Genomic DNA, 15830 nt, shown 5'->3' on the forward strand with positions numbered 1-15830 from the left:
TGAAAAGGGGACTTTCATTTTTACGACGATGCGAACGTCGTATTGTCATAGTAACGTCGAAAATGTTATTACGCAATTAAGAAAATTAAAAGAGAGCGCGCGGTATTATTTAAGAAATATATTCAATAAAAGATTAATTAAGAAGACGTTGAATAAAAATATATTGAAACGCATTGAGTACACTCGTTCTGCTTCCCGACTTTCTTCTTGTCGTGAAAGTTTGATGAAAATATTCAACTCTAAACTTGGATACAGATGCCTACATGTAAAGACGGAAGTAAAATTCTCTCGAAGGGTTAAAAGCGACTTACTTTTCCCGGAGCATTGGTCGCCGCTTTGCATATTTGAGTATTCTATTACCTCGACGCTCATGCATTATAACTAACGTCACCGTGCACGTATCCCTAGATCGGGACCCTTTCTTTGTTCGCTCTTGTCTCGGGAAAATTCACCATGCGCGTACAACCGCGCGCGAGTGCTGAAAGACGAATAACATTTGTTTCTACTTTTTTTCTTCGAAATATATTGATGAGCATCAGACATGGGAAACAAAAAAGGCGGATAGTCAAAATATTTTTTTATGATTTTATCTTGGACAATAATTATGTTTCCTACAAAAAATGACTTTAAAAAATGATACTATTTTAAATAAAATTAAAAATGAAATTAAAAACCAAAAAAGCGAAGAATGAAATTGAGCAATTAATATATCCAATTAAACGCTTTAATTTTAAACGCTTAACACTGTTAATATAACAATAATGCGATAGTCACTGCTTAACTGAATGTTTTACCTAGAATTAGTCTCCTCGTGATATTCATCAAAATTTTTTCTTACTGGTTGCATGATCGTGCATTTTTACATTGCAAAGGCCAGCGTTGTTTTGTCGAGGTAGCTGCGGCGCGCTGTTTTGCTGTGACAAACTTTCGACATGAATAACCGATGGCTAATAGGCATTCCGGCTTTCTCCGCGGTTGATCGGCGGGTCTTTTTAGTATTCGTTAAATTAATAACAGATGCACGTTGCGCGTGTTTCCAAAACGAATGATACCGCCGCGAAGGAAAACCGTATACAGGTCCGAATTCTTTATTTCTCGTTACAACCGCACGACTATTTTCGTCAAAGATATGTAAGAGAGCACGTAAGGCAGAGCCGCGCGGGTTTTCTCGAGTTTGCGAAGACAACAGCTGCACGTACGCTGAAATATTAAGGTGAGGTAGATCCTATGGACAACCCTTTGGGAGAGATCCAATCGATGAAAGAAATAGTACGGTTCCTCAACCCCGCGATACGTATATATGTCTTGTACGTACCGACGACGTTTTGTTTAAACGTATAGACGCGAGAGCGGTCATCGGCTTGAAATAATACGTTGCGGACTGCACAACGTTGTACCTATATATATGTGTCATATCAGTAGGGTCGTGCGAAGGAATGACTCGAAGTACATATCTTTGTACTTCGAAAAGTATTATACTATATCCGGAAAAGAGCTGTATTTTTATACTTCAAATAAATTTAAAACCTCTTGCGCAATTGAAAGCCATTTTATAAAAATATATAGAAATGAATAACTCGAGGTACGTACCTTGTACCTCGAAAAGTACTCTACCCGGAAGGACTATATTTTTATTTCTTTACATAAATTTGAAATGTTTTGTACAATTGAAAGCAATATAGAAATAGGTAAAAATAAATTTATGAAATAGTTAGAAATAGATTGATTAAATACAATTTGCAAAATTATTATCGACAAAGTAATTTACCACGTTTTGTCTTTATTTTTATCCTCGAAGCAAATCGTATAGATGGTAGATGTAACGGATGCGTCAATTTTTCAAGATCGAGGGTCTTTTTATGATAAAGATAGAGAAATAGAAGAGAGTGACGATTAAATTCGCGCTGAAATAATTATATGACAATCGACCATCACGATGCAGCACTGCCGGTCTTCGCAGCCGGCGCAATGGCGCGGTCGAAAACGATGGGCCTGCGAATGTGGTCATGCGGATACAATCCGCATTTTAGCCGCTCCGCCTAAAATGGCATCCCGCGCGGCACCTTCAATTTATCCAACGCGCGTGACTTGGCGAGTGTTTCACGCCTTGCCGGCGCACGAAGTTCATTTGCCGAGCAAATGTCGCGGATTATGCCACCCGCTGCCGCCGGCCGGTTTAATGATTAAATCGCCGGCCTCGTCGTCGCGTTATCCGCGCGCATTCTGTCAATCGCATTGATCATCGCGCGACATATTTGACGATACGCGTTAAGCGTGTTTATCGTCCGGCGTTTAACGGCCGCAGCGCGGAAGCCAATTACGCGCGGTGTCTGTTTGCAATCGGGCAATATTCATTGTCACCGGTTTGCAAGCCGCGCATAATCATATGTGACGCGACATTGTTTTTAATTACGCCCCCTGATTATCTCGTTATGCGAATTGTGATTTCCACTAAACGTCGCTCGACGGCTAACGCGCCGTATATATAGCCGTTATACACGTTATATTATATTATGATGTAGATAAAGATGGATAACAGTGTGCGATACGCGGATCGATCCTGTGTATTTGCGCTGCAAAATGACCAATTAATATTTTACGATTGATAACATATCGAAGAGACGGAAAGAAAGAAACTTATTCCATTAAGTTTTTCATTTCTTTTTGGAGCATTTGAATATTACTAATATTAGCGAGAAGGCGGAGAGTTTATCGTATCATCTATAACCGTCTAAATAATTATCGGACAAGCTGAATGGAAATCACGATTTCAATATTAAGACTTAAATTTTCTCACATACTTATGTGCAAAAATTTAAGTCTTAATATTGAAATCGTGATTCTCATTCAGCCCTTGTCCGATAATTATTTAGACGGTTATAGGTGATGCGATAAGGCTCCGCCTTCTCGCTAATTTTTCACATAAGCGCGAATAAACGAACATCCCAGTCAGCGGTGGCCACGCGTGTTAATAATTCTAACGGCGGCTTATCTAGATATAGCATGATGTACGACGTGCTACACGCGGAGAACAAGCATGTGGTAATTTATACTCGAAGCGTATACACCTTGGAGTCGATACGACGTAGTGTCTACGAAGACCTGCCTCAAAGCTCGATGATAAACTCACCTATTTTATTTCTTTATTCGCTTTCACTCGAGCGGAGATTTTTTCTTTTCTTTTTTATATCGTCGCTAACCCAAAATGGGCGATTGCAATTAGCTGAAAAAGGTTCGCTCAACAAGACATCAACTTGCTAATAAAACGCGCATATTTTCTTCTGTTATTTTTATCTATAACATATCGACAAAGTAAGAAAACGAGCCGCGTATTGTTCTCGTGCTCTTTACGTTGCTCTCCTTTTTTCTCCTCTCGTACGCTTTCTCTCGTGCCACGAACACTTCTCTCTCTTCTCTCTTTATTCTGTCCCGAACGGTACGGAACGAGCGCGTGGGCTCCTTTTTCCCGAGGGCGACATAAAGCCCGGGACAAATTGCTACGTGTGTTTACGTTAAATCGCTTAAGCACATTGCGCTCGCACACAGGCTCGAACGGATCGACTCTCTCGTAAAGGCGCGAGATAACCATCTGCGAGTGAGGGCCATCGGCATAAGTCAAGCTTCGACGTCTCGCCGAACCGATATACATGTGAGTATAATACATAATGGCGGCACACATCGGCGTATAGATCCGGATTAAGGCCATACGATGCTGCAGCCACCTTAATGCCCGGCATCGAGCGCCTTAAACGTTATCGCGATGCATGCCGAACTCCGATCGGGCACTAATGTATATACTTTGTGTACACGTTAATCCTTTCCCGTAGGGTATCATTAATTACGGCGGGCAAGTGCCATGCCGTGGGGATTTTCTTGTCTAGTTGAGCGTGAGATACTTAGAGTAAACAGAGCGAAACGGAACTTCTCGTGGACAGAGACGCTTGAATGCGCTTTATAATGTTTGCCAAGACGCGTCGGTCGAATTCCCATTGCAGGAATGCGATAGGTCACTGGGAAAATATTTGAAGCTTTGGCATCTCTCAATTTGGCGCCTCGATAATAAATGCCTAAAAATACGAAAACTTAATTCACGATGTAGGAAGAACGCGGGCTCTGTTCTCCAAAAATATGCCTGTGTGTTACCTAACATCTATAAAAATCCGCGTGGATCGTAAAATAAAGTTTTCATCCAAGATTTTTCTCTCTCGTGGAGCAAAACCTGACGTGACACGGGCACGTTCCGTACTCTTCGATTTTTAGCGCCAAGTAGCAACAAGGTATCGGTTTTCTGGATGTGTAACCAAGCGATTCGGAAGCTCGTTTACCGTAACATCCCACCCTCGTATATACGAAATTGCGAGGTTAGAGGACCGCGTCGTCGCGACGCTAAACTCGTTCTCGCGGTTGGATCCGATTTCACGTTCGAGCGGATCGGCAGTGATCGAACGTAGGAAATCCCATACGTTCCCGTGTAAGGATCCTCTTCTAAGGAATCCCCCTCCTCGATCGAGCGGATGCTCGAGCGATATTCATTCAGTCCTTTACCAAAGGCACTACGGTGGTAGACGAGGCGCGATAACAATGACCTCGAGGCTAACGGCGCTGGCTTTATGACGCGCCATGAATGAGGACGGGGTAGATGAATATTGAATCGTCAAGGAACTGATGTATCGACGTTTCGTACACGACAATGCACTCCTCGAACGCGCCAACAAGTACTCGGCTTTATCCGAAGAGACGTGTCCCAGCCACAAATGAGAGCTTCGTTAAAAAACAAATGGCTCTCGATCATTCTTTTCTGACTTGGGTCGTCGTCGATTATGTCAAAGATGTCCCGTGCGATGAAGGGTTGAAGTACTAACCCTTCAAGTGAATAAGCGCTTTACAGTCACTAACCCCGTGAAAAACTCTACATGCTCTTGTGGTGTGTAATATATATATATATTTTTTTATAAAAAAATACGGAAATGTATTTTGAAAAGAAATACAGATTGTTTCATACTCAATACGCCAGTAAAAAGTTAAACGACTTCTGTGACGGATATAAGAGTTAGAGGGATGCATATTTGGTGCGAGAGTGATATGTCGATCATCGCTCAAAGGCGGAAGGAGAACATTCGCGGAAGAAAGCGCAGCCTCCGGCGTCACCGCCACAACTACCACCACCATCAACGTCACCACCACCACTGCCGCCATCGCCGCCGCCGCCGCCGCGGATACCGCCACCACTGGCAGCAGCAGCAGCAGCAGCGAGCAGCAGCACCCCCGACGACAAGGGGATGAAGAAGAGCGTCGGTATCGAAGTGAGACGTATATATATGTATATATAGAGGTGCGCGCACGTCGGCAAGTTCAGTCGTCTACCGCGTGCCGACCCGCGAGCATCGGTGCAACCACCCTCCCTTAGCGAACTCCTCGTTTCCCTCGTTTCGTTCACCGCCGTGCGCGAGGGGCTCGAAGCCGGTCACGTGTCCCCCACCCTTTCGCACGCTCGAACGCGAGTGCAACCATGCAAGTGCGAGCACCCTCGTTCAAATTCGTCATGTAGTCCTCGGGACGAGCCGCGACTAATTATTTATGGTATTTTTTTTTCAAGGAAACGAGTCTTCTTTTGCAAATTAAAAAAAATTTGAATGTGAGGTGAATATGACCCTCGAACGTTGGATCTGTCGTATGATTCTTGCGTACGCACAGACGATCGGGATCTCTTCTATCTCCGTTTGATCGAAGGCCAGGTCGATCTCTCTCGATGCATGATTCACTGACGTAACATACGTCGATGCATCGCGGATGTTCGTTAAAATTATAGAAAATATCCAATGATACTTGACAATGATCACCGGCTATGAAGCCAAGATCATTCGTGGTTAACAAGCGCGACACTAATGAAACGTGTCAGCGTAGAATACGAAGTTCGTTGTGCCTAATTTCTCCGAGTGGCATGAAATAAAAAGACCGGTTTAAGTGAAATGTGAGGTAACGATGGAGCTGAGGATCAGTATTCTTCTTTTAATGCTTCTTCGTCTTGCCAGCACGCTCGAAAGTAAGTAACGGAGCATGAAGCAGTAGATTTAAGTTTGATGACACCTGTCGACTATTCCCGATACGTTAATAAATCCATTCAACTTGTGACAAGCATTCGAACAGATAAGTTGCACGAAATGCACGTCTCGCATGTTTATTACTTGAAGCTAAATGAATTTATTATTAACACGTTGACTGCGCCAAATATGAGTTAATTCGTATTTGGATGATTTGGCCATTATCTTATTATGGGTCGATTTTACAGTTTCCGATTAACTTGATCCTCCGATTAAACTCAGTCTTCGTCTTTTTCTAGAGGGACAGTTAGAAAGAGATGCAGAGTGAGTTTAATCGGAGGATCATATTAATCGGAGACTGTGAAATCGGCTCTATATATTTATTAACACGCGTCTATTAATACAAATATTTATTATTTTTGTACATTATATTTTGGGTTTTGAATAATTTATAAACATAACTCAAATTGACATCGGGGATTCTTTTCCCAAATATGGCTTGGCAGTGAACGTGTTAAACACATTCTATTTCATTAAGTGCACTCAAAAAATCGGTTTACCAAAATATCGGTTTAACTACCAGCCAAAACTATTGCAGCGCGGAAGTTTGCCGGCACTTTCCAGAGCGACCAAAAATTCATTTCGCTTGCTTCCGGCCGAAAGCGTGCCCGAGCCGTACGAATCGCGGCGTAAATTTACGCCTCGCGTTCCTCGCGAAAGCCCCTCACTGCGAATCGTGACATGTTTTCTCATGAGCGTGACAGCGGGGGTAATCATCGGTCCGCCGGTGCTCGGTTTACCGCGACCACTCAAACAAGAGAGAGGCGCAGTTACTCGGGATGTAATAAAGTTCCCGCGGGACTTAGGTGCGGGACGGCGAACACGAAGTGTAAAGTCCGGGAGATCTAAGCGCGAACGTGTCTCGCCACGGCTGATACACGGCGTAAAATCCGCCACGCATCGTTAAGCCCGACTTTACTGTTTCATCGTATCCGACTCGACGTCTAAATATACCGCGCGCGACGTTTCAAACGCGCGCGCGTGTGTCTTCGGATAACGATACACTTTCGTAGAAAAGACGATCGGATATATAGGGGATCGTTGTTGGACGTCATTGGATCCTATAATGCGCCATTAGTAATCCGATAACGCGTCTCCATCGGCGTTTCTCTTTATCGTGGTGGACGCGGCTTAATCCCTCCGATGGACCAAGAGCGAGAGCCCGCGGCGGCGACGATTTTAATTCAATCGATCCGATATGAAAAATTTCGGGGATGTATGGATAATGCCGCCGAGGGATTAGACTGACGGCTTTATCGGATTTGCGGAATAAAACGCGCTGAAATTATCGATTTTTTCGCTCGCAAGAGGGATAAAGCGTGTGCTGCGTTGCTCGCCAGGTACGAAGGAGGAGGATGACGCCGAGGAGGATGACGAGGAGAATTATCCTGTCGAAGATTACGACTACGGTGACTACGAGACCGCGACTATAACCAGCGATACCGATCTCATCGTTGGCGGTTCCCTGCCGATTTTCTTGGCGGAGCCCGTCGACACGTTTGTCGTTAAAGGGAAACCGGCGACGTTGCATTGTCGCGCCGCGCACGCACTTCAGGTACGTATTTACTGTAATAATCTTTATATATGATTCGCGTCTCTATATGACGCTTTGCGCGAAGATTTATTCCGCGCTATATATTTTCTTATTACCACTACACTACAAGTTACTCCATAGTATTATATGAATACATGGAAGTATCATTTCCCTTGATGCTCTCATATACAACCCCCGTTGGAGCTTTCTACAAAATGCCTTTGTCTTTATCTCCTTCTTGGCTCGAGTTTGGTGCGGCGGCTCTCTCCTCTCTCCTCGTTCTTATTACCTACTTAGCCGCAATTTAACGAAGACAAGCTGTTTCTTTCATGGCACGCGAAACTATACACATTCCCTCCCTACCGCCGCTCTTTTCCGCAGGTGTATTTTCGCTGCAACGGTGACCGGGCCGAGCATTCGCAGCAGCAGGATTTCGTCGACCCTCGTACCGGAACGAGGGTCGTCGAGGTCGAGTTGAACGTGACGAGGAACGAGGTCGAGGAGTACTTCGGAAGGGAGAGATTCAAGTGCGAGTGCGTGGCATGGTCGGGACCAGGTCAAATTCGGGGCCAGCCCGCTACGGTTGAGGTCGCCTGTAAGTAGAGAGCTCTCCCCATCCTCTCTCTTTCTCTCTCCCCCGCTCGCTCTTTCCCCGCTATCCTGTATGTCCCCTGTCTTCCCTCGATTCCCTTTGAATGTTCAGTTTACCGACGCGACGAAAGGATTTTCTTTCTCTCATTGCGGTAATGACCATGCCGCTCGTTTCCGCGGTACGTGAGATGCTCTAACTCAGGAGATTACGTCACTTTCACTCATGTTAACACAAGGGGGAAGAACGAGGCCCTTGAACAGGCTGTAACAATTATTTCGAGCGTTCTTGTAATTTATGTTCTAATTCGGATTATAAAATTATATTACGATTGTTGATAACATGGAAATGTCTGTGTTCCTTTGCAATCGCACGTATAAAAAGTTATTTCAGAAACATTTTTGTGCAAATTATATTTTATCAAATGTACGATGAGCATGGTCTTTAGTTACATCGCCATTCCATTATTTAGTAACTTTATTAATGTAATTTTGGTAACACGATTTTCATTTAAAGTTTTTGAAGAAACTCGACGTAAAAGCTTAATCTCCCCCCGCACCTTGTATATAGCAAAAAGAGAGCCTGGAAGATGGGACAAATTAATGGGACAAAGCGGACACGATTCGGTTTTCATCAAGTGTCCTGTGACGCGCAAATCGAGTACAAAATCTAATCGATATTCTATCGCAAATGAAACGACAGACGCGTAAGCCCCGGAATAGCGGCTGCGTTTTTTTTTTCACCAGCGGAAAACGAGGGAGAACCTCTGTTATTCATTGCAGAACACTCGTAGGTTATCAAAGCTAAAATAAAGTCGCCTATACATTGCGAGATAAGCCATATGAAAAGTGTATTTTGGTATTTCGGTGTATGTGATTCCAATAACGATGCGGGATTGCTTCGGGATTGGGCGCTTCGTAAAAAGTGCAACGCAAGAGCAATTTTCATTTAGACATTTCGAGTCGCGCCACGCCGCGCAAACAAGCGTGGCAAACAGGATGCAAAATTAAATCGGTATTTGCGTGCAAACAGAAAGCGGACGCGCTTTCGAAATTGAATGCAGGATGTCGATCGAATCGATGTGTATACGATTCGCGGAGAACGATTTTCTGCACAACCATCTTATTCTATTTCCGAATAGAACCAAGTGCCGGCAATTAATTTAGCTGGATAATAGCGACGCGCATTGAGTTATTCATGTCTCAAGCTTTAATATTTTATGATCATATAAAATACATTCGAACGCGCGCGCGACGGCGACGACGAGGAAAATGAGATATCTGCAAATTGAACGATCGAATCGCGTAATGGGAATTCGAAGTGGGAACCTATTATCCGAACGTTTAGGAAGTAGAAGTGATTTTTTGCGACGAGTGACTTCTACGACTCGTACGAATTATTGTACCCAATGTCAATGTCTATGGAAAAAAATATTACATTTTTTTTAAAAAACGTAAATTCAATGACACGTTAAAATTGTGTTTGGCACATGACGTATCGCGTGAAAATATCTCGAAGCCAGCGAAGGCAGCGTAAGCCGGAATGCATTTGAATTGGTCTAGATGGTCCATAACGCGGTATACTTTGTGATGCCGGACGTATCATCCATCAGTCGCGGGTCTGCATACCGTGGCATAGAATTCCGTCAGCTTCTAAAGCGCGTAACCGCCACGTCGAGGTACTATGGCCGCGCGGTCGGTGCTTACGCTCTTCACGAGCGATATGAAAGCCTCGCTTTTTGAACGCGGACGTGGTGCGGCAAATAATACCGCGACGGATAGCCACACCGAACGAATGACCGCAGTTATGCATTCTGTGGTTCACGCGCCGCAAATCTTTTTCCGTCTTTCTGATGGTCGGGGGGTAGGGGAGAGGGGGAGAAACCGGACAGAGAAACTCCGTGAAAGCCCTTTCGCGCGTCTGTACGCGCGCCCTAATATCGCTGAGTGCCACTCCTCCCTCTTCCCGTTCTCATTTCCCGCTCCTCTCGAACGTGTTTCCGAGCGAATATTAAAAAACCCGCCCGATACCGGCGGCCCGATCGTGCCGATGTAGATCTGAAGAAGCACTTCCTGTCACCGCCGTATTCCCTGTCGGTGGAAGCCGGCCGCAATGCGGAACTGCGATGCTCGCCGCCTTTGGGTGTACCATCACCAAAGGTTTATTGGCTTAGGAATGGCTCTCCTCTTGAGACGGCCGCCGCTGGCGTAGCTTCCGCCACCGCCGACGCGAACCTCAACGAGATGTCCTCCGCGACCGGCTTTGTACAATCCGCCGACGGGCATCTGCTCCTCGGGGAGGCCGAATTGAGGCATCAAGGGAACTATTCCTGCGTCGCTGAGAACATTGCCGCGAGGAGAGTCAGCGAACCGGCGGTGCTCACCGTCTACGGTGAGCAATTTTCTTTTTACTGTGCAAATCGCCGAACGGATGCGGTTGAAGAACACGCTCGTGCGCGATGATTGAGGAAGTGGATGGATAAAGATGATAAAAAAGCTTATAGCTTTGTAACAATTTATCCTATAAAGTTAAAAAAAAGATTCTTTTTTTATGTTCTATCTAAAATATTATTAATACATATAAATATATCTTACATTTGTATTCCAAAAAATAATTGTAGAGACGTTGTGGAGATGTTATTGTATTATTCTGCGCGTTATTTATCACATGTTCAGCTCCTCCAATAACTAAATTTGTAGTGGATGCGCTTGCAGATTTCACGATGATTAAAATTTGATTCTCTTATTTTTAATTGACGTCGCGTTGGATAAGCAACTCACTCATGTCTTGTGGCCTGTTCGAGCCGCGGGGTGTAACAAGGTGTTATTTGTTCTCGTTTTAATTTCGCCGTTGTATCCTTTTTTTTCTCTTTTTCCGATCCATTCTCAGTGAACGGCGGGTGGTCGTCCTGGTCCGGATGGTCGGAGTGTAGCGCTCGCTGTGGTAGAGGCGTACAAAAGAGGACAAGAACATGTACGAATCCTGTTCCAATCAACGGCGGTCAAACGTGCCCAGGGCCAGCTACACAAAGGGTAGAATGCAATCCTTCCTGCCCCGGTAGGTGGACCTACAAAGACTCCACTCATGCGCCACTCAAAATAATATAGAGCAAAATAACATAGAGTAATATTGTGTCGCAAATCGTAATAGAATACAAGAGTTAATACGAGTTCACAGGCCCCGTATTGACATGTACTAAACGTTTTTAAGCGCGCTACAAAAATGCGTCCCGATCGAGATACACGGTACAGATGTATCCATTCTTTTCGCCGTCTCGCAAATCAGATAATCGCAATTTAATCGAGATTTTCAACTTCGCCCCGTTGCACGCAGCGGTCGACGGCAGATGGTCAACTTGGTCCTCGTGGTCCGCATGCGGTCCCGATTGTTCGAGAGTAAGGAGGCGATCCTGCAATGACCCCCCGCCGAGCAACGGCGGTCGTCCCTGTCAAGGCAAGGACGTCATCGTCGAGTCCTGCTCCGCGGATCGATGTAATGGTGAGGCCCCAGCCCGTGTTTCTGCTTCTTATTGTTCTTCGTGACTCGCACTCGAGTGCCTAACGATTTATTTGGAACGAGCGCGGTCCTTTTTAGCTCTCCGCATTCGATTGCTATTCGTAAAATTCGATGACTCTGCATACGCGGTGACTCATCGATAAAATGGCCGGTGGATAAAATTGAAATCTGCGCGCGAGGACCTTCCAAAATGATTAATTACTTTAGACTCCATAGTCCCGCGATGTAAATTGTCGATGTAAAATTATATGCGTTATATCTTTGTTATTTGAAACATTTCTCCTTTCTTATTGCATGCAGCGCTCGGGCAAGATGGGCCAAGAGTACTCAAGGAAGGTAAAGAAACCGGTTGAATTATTTTTAAAAACGCTTCCGTCTGAAATGGAAAAAGAAAAAGAGATATTTTTCTTTGTAGCGACTCGGGCGGTCGATTACAGAAATATCCTCGCATTGTGGATCACTTTGAGTTTAGCCGCGATAATTCTGGCCGTAACGACGATTTTCTTCGTTCGCTTGATGCGCCGGAAAGAGAGAATGGAAGCGTTGTACGGCGTGGCGAGATTGGACTTTCGTCGTCCGGGTGATCTCGCAAAATCGGTCGTTTCTAAGAACGAGCGCTCGGTTTTAGCTAACGACAGGCGTCTCGAGCATGTGATAGACGAATCGAACGCCGCCAGACTACCCAGGTATATATATATCTTATGTACCAATCAAAATAATGAGAGAACACGGTACATAATATGAATCAGCATTCAGTTACATTTACATAATCTTACGACGCGCTGGCGCAATGTGCAGATCCTGTTCCGAGCATCATTATGACGTTCCGCAATTGTCATTACCGTCGACAACGAGACCATCGCCGAGCTCCTCCGTAACTAGGTCTTCTTGCAAGAACTCGCAACGAGGACGCGGCATGTCGGATAATGAGGAGGGACGGTCTTCTCGTAAGAAATTCCCATAAATTCGAGATCACGAGAGCTCTTTAGACAATCAGTTTCGTTTCGAATAAATCCCACTTCCCTGCCAAATAATCCGAGAAAAAGTACCTTGAATCTCTTATTTTGAAGTAAACTCTAAATTTTGAAATGATATCGCAAAAGTAATAAATTTAGATACATTTTTTTGCGTACGGAGATGAAGGTTCTTCGTCTATCGGGAATCTTTATACGTATATTCTCAGGCTCGACGTATCAAGCGAATCCAGAGAGCACAAACGAGGACGACGACGAACAGGACGATGATGAAAGACCGGACGAGAACGAACGATCCACGACGGATGACGGTAGTGGCTTCATCGTGAGAGCCATAATTGACGAGCAAGGCGCCCTTCTGGTCGTACCCGAGGTGGGCGTTTCAATGTCGGTGCCGGAAGGTGCGATCCCGCGCGGTCGCCGGCACAGTCTGCATCTCGCCGTGCTCGGCGAAAATTCCTTCAGACCGAATCTCCCGCCCGGATTCACGCTGCTGTCCGCCGTGGTGGCCTGCGGTCCGGCGAGCGTCGATCTCGCGAAGCCGGTGATCCTTCAGTTCGAGCACTGCGCCGAGCTGAGAACCGGAAACTGGGAAATGAGTCTGTGGTCGACGGAGATCGACCTGGAGACACGTTCGAACAACTCCACGAGTTCGTCGGCGAGCTCAAACGGCTCGCCGTCCGCGACGACGTGGCGCAAGGTGTTGATGCTCGGCGGCGACCCGACGAATCTACCCGGTCAACCGTTCGCGCAGCTCGATCACGCTGGGGTGTTTCTCGTCACGGAGACACCCAGCGTTTACGCGGTGGCGGGAGAAAATTCGGTGGTCGCGCCTGGACTGGCCGTGAAACGGCTCTGCGTCGCGGTTTTCGCGTCTCGCGAACGCGATCACATCAGATGCCACGTACTCGAGGACACCAAAGCGTCGTTTAAGCTCGTAAGCGAACGAGTGAGTACAAAATATATATGTATTTTAAATCTCAATAAATATATGTATTTACTCTTGTATTTATTTCTATACCAATGTATAGATTAACTTTAATCTCGGTTTAACTTACTTTTTATCCTCTTCTAGTTCTAAGAATTAGAAAAAGATAAAAAGTAAATTAAACCGAGATAAAGTTAATCTGCATTGATAGAAATGAACATTAGAGTATTATTATAATTCGTATTAACAAATTGCCCGGTGGTTGTCTTATTCCCGCGAATTGTGTGTAATCCTTTCGCAGGAACGCCGCTTGGGTAGCATTTACATCGATCACAGTACTCTCGGATTTCGCGCTAGCGGCACAGCACTTCGCGTCGATCTCGAAGATAGAGAGAGCGGTTTTGCCGAGCGGCAGGAAGTACCTTACCGGCGCGTCTGGGCATCCTCGAGGATTAGCATCCGGCGTTCCTTTAGGATAGAAAAAGTCGTCGGCGACCTCAGGCTCGGCTTTGAGCTTCGTGCTTGTCAACGTGGTTTCGAGGATCAAGGCTTGCTTCTCAGGATCGATCTCGATCTTGTAAAAAGGAGTAACATGAGCGGAAAGAGAAATGGTAACAAGACGGAGTCCTCTGTTGTTCTACGAGGGAAAAATTCAGCGAGGTCCACGGAATCCGTCATACCGAGACCCTTCAGGTACTTTTTACATTAACACACACACGTTAAAAATAAGATAAAATATATTTTATACTCTCATCAATAAAAAAAATATATAATGAAGTTGATATGTATATGTGATATTTTATTTCGATTGTTGCAGATTTTCTAAGACGCTTAGAAAGCAGTTATGCCAATGTCTAGATCCGCCAAGTGCGCGCGGCAATGATTGGCGGATGCTCGCTCAGAGATTGCAAGTAGACCGGTGAGTTTTAATCCTTTGCAGTACATCTTCTTTTTTTACGGATTTACGAAAAGGATTTAAACCGAGGCAATATTTTAAGATACGTCGACTACTTTGCGACGAAAGCGAGTCCAACGGAACATATTTTGGACTTATGGGAAGCCAGGCATCGCGAGGCCACGGCTCTGGCAGATTTACTGAATCATTTAAGACTGATGGGACGCGTTGACGCAGCCAACGTACTCGAGAGTCGTTTGGGGCCATGGATTTAAAAAAATTATTAAAAACCTACACTGTCATAAAGCAAACAAAATGCAAATTTATAACGCAGACAAAGTTTTGAGAGACAAAAGTTTTGTAAATAGAGTAGCTATTATATGGTATTAGCAAAATGGATGTAGGAACATATGTTGTATAAATATTGGTCATATTTGTACATAAAAGTTTACAACAAATACCTGTGTATTGCATTATTTTCTCATATTTCCTTTATATTTTTATTCTTACGTAAACCATAATAATAAATAATTATTTTATATCGATTTTCTGTATATGTGTTTTCGTTTTAAATAATTAAGATATCATATTTTTAAAAATTCTAATTGATTTAAAAATAAATTATATTAATTAATAATGTTTTATATTTATTAAAAAACGCATACTAAAAAAAATAAATTATATTAATAAAATGTATTACCTATAACAATTTTATTATATTGATAGATATATTTTAAGATCAACAAGTATATATCTCATTAATTATTAATGCAGCAATCATGTTATCTTTTATATCAATTTTTATTAAACTGCAATTTATATTTTTCATCATTATTAAATCAATATCAATAATAATTTATTTCTGCTCATTATTCCCTGCAACCAATTGCATCCGATAATTGGTGCAAATTCCACCTAATGAGACGCGCTTTAACGAGCAACATGACCAAGCACTCGGGAAGGTCGGAAATCACAGATGACATTCATGGCCGCATGTGCCCAATTTGCACCTGAATGCCGATCGTCGTCGGGCCAGGTATCCGGCAGTCCTTGAGCGGGATCGGACGAAGCGGAAGCCTGTTGGAGGATCCAGTTGCGGCCGCATTTAGGCGGGTATTTAGGTACCATTTGGATGTATCGTATCGCGACGCAAGCATTCGAGGAAGGCTTCTAGGTATCACGTCCTGGACCAAGGATGCGTAGGATGCTCGAAACAATGGGCATTATCCCGTCACCGTATAGGGGTAAAGGTCGAGGGGTTTGGGAAGGTATAGGTATGCAAGTACGAATGGC

The 15830-nt window shown here is 44.4% G+C and overlaps 1 protein-coding gene across 2 annotated transcripts in view; it reads left to right on the forward strand.

The window, feature by feature from the left end:
• LOC139811161 (netrin receptor UNC5B) overlaps nucleotides 1-14827 on the forward strand; it is a 156104-nt gene extending 141277 nt beyond the window's left edge. Inside the window, exons 1-14 of one of the 2 annotated variants that reach the window (XM_071775277.1) lie at nucleotides 5341-5515; nucleotides 5597-6043; nucleotides 7442-7656; nucleotides 8017-8230; nucleotides 10280-10615; nucleotides 11114-11281; nucleotides 11558-11722; nucleotides 12041-12076; nucleotides 12156-12426; nucleotides 12539-12687; nucleotides 12924-13663; nucleotides 13944-14335; nucleotides 14460-14561; nucleotides 14641-14827. In XM_071775277.1, the coding sequence (XP_071631378.1) occupies nucleotides 5983-6043; nucleotides 7442-7656; nucleotides 8017-8230; nucleotides 10280-10615; nucleotides 11114-11281; nucleotides 11558-11722; nucleotides 12041-12076; nucleotides 12156-12426; nucleotides 12539-12687; nucleotides 12924-13663; nucleotides 13944-14335; nucleotides 14460-14561; nucleotides 14641-14812 (3021 nt within the window). In that variant the 5' untranslated portion in view covers nucleotides 5341-5515; nucleotides 5597-5982 and the 3' untranslated portion in view covers nucleotides 14813-14827. Of the gene's footprint in view, nucleotides 1-5340; nucleotides 5516-5596; nucleotides 6044-7441; nucleotides 7657-8016; nucleotides 8231-10279; nucleotides 10616-11113; nucleotides 11282-11557; nucleotides 11723-12040; nucleotides 12077-12155; nucleotides 12427-12538; nucleotides 12688-12923; nucleotides 13664-13943; nucleotides 14336-14459; nucleotides 14562-14640 lie in introns of those variants that run through there. The other variant, XM_071775278.1, reaches the window with a different exon arrangement.
• The last annotated feature ends 1003 nt before the right edge of the window (nucleotides 14828-15830 follow it).

This window comes from Temnothorax longispinosus, chromosome 4, assembly GCF_030848805.1.
Source record: "Temnothorax longispinosus isolate EJ_2023e chromosome 4, Tlon_JGU_v1, whole genome shotgun sequence".
Taxonomy (NCBI): Eukaryota; Metazoa; Arthropoda; class Insecta; order Hymenoptera; family Formicidae; genus Temnothorax; species Temnothorax longispinosus.